The sequence below is a fragment of the Condylura cristata genome, unplaced genomic scaffold, assembly GCF_000260355.1.
Source record: "Condylura cristata isolate star-nosed mole 26May11 unplaced genomic scaffold, ConCri1.0 scaffold00016, whole genome shotgun sequence".
NCBI lineage: Eukaryota > Metazoa > Chordata > Mammalia > Eulipotyphla > Talpidae > Condylura > Condylura cristata.
This window is the reverse complement of record NW_004567117.1, coordinates 46685120-46689883: the sequence shown is the minus strand read 5'-3', so window position 1 is coordinate 46689883 and position 4764 is coordinate 46685120. Positions and strand designations below refer to the sequence as shown.

At 68.6% G+C, this 4764-nt stretch overlaps 1 protein-coding gene across 1 annotated transcript in view; it reads left to right on the top strand.

Annotated features, from left to right (window-relative positions):
• Positions 1 to 3: 3 nt before the first annotated feature.
• Positions 4 to 4764, top strand: part of FAM69C (family with sequence similarity 69, member C) — a gene marked incomplete at its 5' end in the record, with an annotated part of 6183 nt that continues 1422 nt past the window's right edge. Inside the window, 3 exons of the mRNA XM_012725804.1 lie at positions 4 to 324; positions 3414 to 3578; positions 4700 to 4758. Coding sequence (XP_012581258.1) covers positions 4 to 324; positions 3414 to 3578; positions 4700 to 4758 — 545 coding nt within the window. The remainder of the gene's footprint in view (positions 325 to 3413; positions 3579 to 4699; positions 4759 to 4764) is intronic.

Sequence of the window (4764 nt, the reverse complement as noted above, 5' to 3'; positions counted from 1 at the left end):
CTGTGGGCGCTGCTGCGGCAGGAGGAGTTCGTGCTGTTCAGCCTGCTGCAGGGCTCCAGCCGCCACGCGCTGCCCGTGCTGGGCTCCTGCGGCCACTTCTACGCCGTGGAGTACCTGGCGGCCGGGAGCCCCCAGCACTGGGCCCTCTTCCCGCTGGACCGGGATGCGGGCGCCCCCCGGGGGGGCCGGGGCCAGGCCAAGGCCGTCAGCGACATGGCCCTCAGCTTCTTGGACATGGTGAGCCACTTCGACAACGACTTCGCCCACCGCCTGCACCTGTGTGACGTCAAGCCCGAGAACTTTGCCATCAGGAGCGACCTCACGGTGAGTCTGGGGCGGCCGCGGGCGCCACGGCAGAGCCCCGGGTCGAGCCACGCAGGCCTCGGTGGCGGCCGCCGGTGACCCTGGCCCCTGGCTGGGCTCTGACCTGTCCACCACTCCCTCTCGGGGTGTTAACGTCACCCCCGCCCCAAGAGTGGGGCCACACACACGGGGGCGGCCAGCTCGCACGCCGCCGGGGCGCTGTGCCCTGGCTGGGTGTGGGGGCCATTTCCCCAGGCGAGGGCGGGCCCTTGTGCTGCGGCCCCCAGGGGCCCCGTCTGCAAACCGCCCATCTGTCCCGTGATGTGGGGGTGTCCTGTGCCCGGGAGTGAGTCTGCTGGGGCCGGGAGGGCTTGGCGTTGGCGATTGTTGGTGGGTGTGTCTGTCCCGCCTGGCCGGAGAGGGCAGATGACCTTCTCCCTCTCGGGTGCAGGTGGGGTGGGAAGGAGGGAGCTCGGGGGTGTCCTCACGGCGTCCCTGCCCCTCCTTGCCGGGTTGGACCCAGCATGGAGACCTGGGGTCCTCGCATGGGTGCGGTGCCCGGGCCAGGGCCGGGCCCGCCGGACGCAGGCGGGGACAGGGGGGTACGGGGCGGGCTGGCGCCCCTCGCGTGGGTCAGCGCTCTCCCTGCAAGGGCCGGCAGGGGTGGGCGGGACCCTGCCAGCAGCACGGGGCTGGTCCTCATCTGGGAGCCCGGGGGACGAGGGGCGGCGTCACTTCTGCAGCGCTGGGCCCCGCGCAGGAGGCCTGGGCCACCTGCTTCACACAGCCTGGAATCTGGACAAGGACATTTGCCACCAGTGTCGCCCCCTTCTCCAGACAAGCCCTGGAAAGGCGCTGGCGCGCCCCGTCCAGGCCCCTGTGCCCTCACGTCCTGCCCCGGCCCCTCCGGGGAGCTGACACACCGGGCATGGATCTGCGGAGGACAGGAGGCCCTGCCGGCTGCGCGCTCGGTGGGACGTGCCGGCCTCCACGCGCCCTCCCTGGGCTCGGGGGCCTGCGGCGCCCACTCTGCAGCTGTGTCCTGGGGCTGGGCCCCTGCGGGCCGGCCACTGAGCGGGCAGGAGGCCGTTAAAGCACGTGCAGGGCCACGCTCTCGGCAGAGAGGCCGGGGCCATGGCCGCCCTGGGCCACCTGAAGGACGGACGCAGGCCTCATACCGCTGTGGCCGGCGCGGGCCAGGTCCGCTCATGGTCGCCGAGCGGCGTTAGAGTGTCGGGCGTGGAGGCCAGCGACAGCGTGGGCCGGAGCCGCAGGACGGGCCTAGGGGACCGCGGGGGCCTTCTGGAGAGGCGGGCAGCCTGGGAGGGCGTCGCGGCGTGCAGTGCCCGCTGGGCCTTCCAGGAGCTCGCTCACAACCGGGACGAGCCGGCTGCTCAGCGAAGTAACGACGGCTCCTCACCAAGCCCTGCTGGGCAGTGTGGACGGCACCGGAACTCCGCCCTGCACGCTGGGGCTGCGGGGGACGACCGAGGGCCCCTCTTGGCTGACCCTGGACTGTGGACCTTCCCCACAGGCGCCGAGGCTCCCGGCCCACAGCTTCGTAGCTGTGGACGCCCTCGGGACAGCCCCACCAGGCACCTTGTCAGGAGGCCAGTTCTCCGGCGGCCCGGGCTCCCGCTTTGGGCTCTCGGGGTGGCGTGGCCACCTGCCGTGGACCGCGAGCCCCAGGGAGGCTGACCGCGGGTCTGGCGCTGAGGGCCGGGGCGCCCTTGGGCTGCAGCGCAGGGCCGAGGCCCCTCACTCGCTGTCGGTTCGCACCCTGGGGGCCGAGGCTTCGGCGGCATCCAGCACCCCCAGGGGTGCTTCTGTCAAAGGGAAGCGTTCTCCGAGGGCAAGAGCGAGACAGCCTCCGCTCGCCGGTCGCCGGTCAGGCGCTGGGCCCGGTGCGGCCGGCGCGGCCGAGTCCCGCACACAGCAGGTGGCCACTCTCGGCCTCGCAGGTTCCTGCTGCTGCGTGACCGTCCTTGGCTGAGGTGACAGTCACTTTATCCTCGCCTGCAAGTGAAACAGGGTCCAGCTGTCCCTGGGAGGTGAGAAGGAAAAGCCCAGGAATGAGTGGGAGAGAGAAGTTGCGGGGATTTGGGGTTCCCGCAGGGGCCTCGCGGCACTGGGCAGTCGAGGACCGGCCAAGGCGGGCTTGAGCCTCCGCGACCCGGACCAAGGCCTGGGGGCCCTGCGCGGCCTGCGGAGGCCCGGCGGAGCCCGGTGGTAGGGAATTAGCTGCGTGTCCCTAAATAGTAAGGTGGGGCACTTGCCTGAATGCCCGCCCTGCCCGCTGGGCTCGCGCTGTACCGGGCAAAGCTCCTACGGGACGTGCCCTGCCCTTGATTCTCGTTATTCTCCCGTAGTCTGAAGCAGCCAGCGGCTGTCTCCTCTGGCTTGCCGGACGCCCCCAGGCGGGGGCCGCGTCCTAACTGAAGGCGGCGCGCGGCCAGGGGCGCTGGGTCGGGCCCCAGGAGGAGGCCTGTGGAGGCGCCCCGGGCGGGCGGGGGGACTTCAGCTCTCCGCAGCTTTCAGCTCCTCGGTTTTAAGTTCAGGTGGTGGAGGAAATCTGCATAAATTAGAGGTTATTCTTTCTCTGGTTTGAAGCCAACTTGGGAGGGAGCCAGGACGGTAAATCTGAGATTCTGGGGCGTTGCGCGGACATGGGCTCAGCGGTTGGGGCGGGGGGCCCGGCCCATGTCTGTCCCCCAGTCCGAGAACTTTGTCTCAGCCGCCCCCATCGTTGCCTGGCCAGTGGCTGATGGCGAGCTGGTGGGCTCAGGGGAAGGCTATGGGGGAGACCAGGGGTGCTGCCGCCCGCTCCCCACCAGTCCCAGACCTGCCCTGGGGCCTGGGGGCGCGCACCTCTGAATCTGCAGGGGCCACTCCTTTCTAGGACGTGCCAGGCGACTCCCGACGCCGGGCGATCTGTGAGGCTGGAAAGTCCCCGATGCCCGGCTCGTGGTCGGGCCCTTCCCGGGCCAGCGGGCTGCGTGGTCAGTGCCAGCTGTGGTGTGGAGGAGGGAGCCCCGGGCTGCCCAGCGCAGGGCCCCGGCCGCCCAGGACGCCGGCTGGCGCGCTCAGCCCTCGGGTCCTTCTGATTCCAGGTGGTGGCGATCGACGTGGACATGGCCTTTTTTGAACCGAAAATGAGGGAAATTCTCGAGCAGAACTGCACGGGGGATGAAGACTGCAACTTTTTCGACTGCTTCTCAAAGTGTGACTTGCGAGTCCACAAGTGTGGGGCCCAGCGTGTCAACAGCAACCTGCAGGTGTGGTGCGCCCCGGGGGGGGGGTGCGGGGGCACAGCCCAGGCTCCCCGGTTCCTCGCTCCCTGCCTCCAGGTGTTGGGCGAGCCCTTCGCTGCCAACCCTTGGGCTGCTTGCCAGGTGGCCCCCGGGGCCTAGTGGGTGGGCGCCCACAAAGCCCTTTCTGGGACTCCGCCCCCAGCTCCGGGGGCTCAGGTGGGGCCCTCAGTGGGGCGCTCAGGCAGCCTTTGGGGAGCCTGCCTAGAATCCATGGCCTCTTGTGAGCTGTGGACAGCGCTCACCGCCAGGACCTCGGTCACCTAAGCCACCCAACACCTGCCCTTTGCAGCAGAAAGAGGCGCGGGCTGTCGCCCCGGGCACGCAGTTCTTGCAGGTCCATTGCGAGCCGGGGACACACACACCACTGCCACTGGCAAGATAAGAACATTCACAAGTAGACAGAACCCAGATGGCCCGAGGACCTGGACGGTCAGTTAACTTCGTCGTTCAGAGACACGCACGTTCAACACAGCGATAACGAATTTTCATGAATGACGGCCGGGGCAGTTCTTAAAATTCTATTAACTGACGAGTGCGGCTCCAGGAAAACAGACTGGGGTCTTCTGTAAAGTCCGCCTGTCCCCGGGAGAGCAAGCAGGACAGTCCACTTGCTCACGGTCTGGGCCCTGACAGTGAAACCACACTTCCTTCAGCGACGGAGGAAAGGCGAAGCGCGCCGGGCGACGGAGGCGGGCTGCCGGTCTCCTCGAGGTCTGGCCGGGCTCTGGAGGCGGGACGGGACGGGACGCATCCGTACCGTCACGAGCAGCCACCTGCACATGGCATCACAGATGCGTCTCGGTTTCTTCTTTCCTGCGTTTTGTCGGCTTCCCGTACTGTCTGCATTTGTTTCTTCCATGATGAACAGAGCTGGAGACAGGGTGATGGTCACAGCAGATGATCAGATTAAGTCCTTTCACCTCACGTCCACCCAAACTCCAGATGATCGCAGGCCTCCCTGCCCTCCTGCCCGCCACCCCTGCCCCCCCGCCTCGCTCCTCAAGCGCTCTGAGTGTGTGGGGGTCTCCAGGCCTTCCGCGGGGCCCGGCCCTCGCTGCCCCAGTGACCCTCTGTCTCCCCCTCAGGTCATCTGCGACAAAATCTTCCGGCACTGGATTTCCTCGGGCCCCTGGAGCGCCGCCGTGTCCCT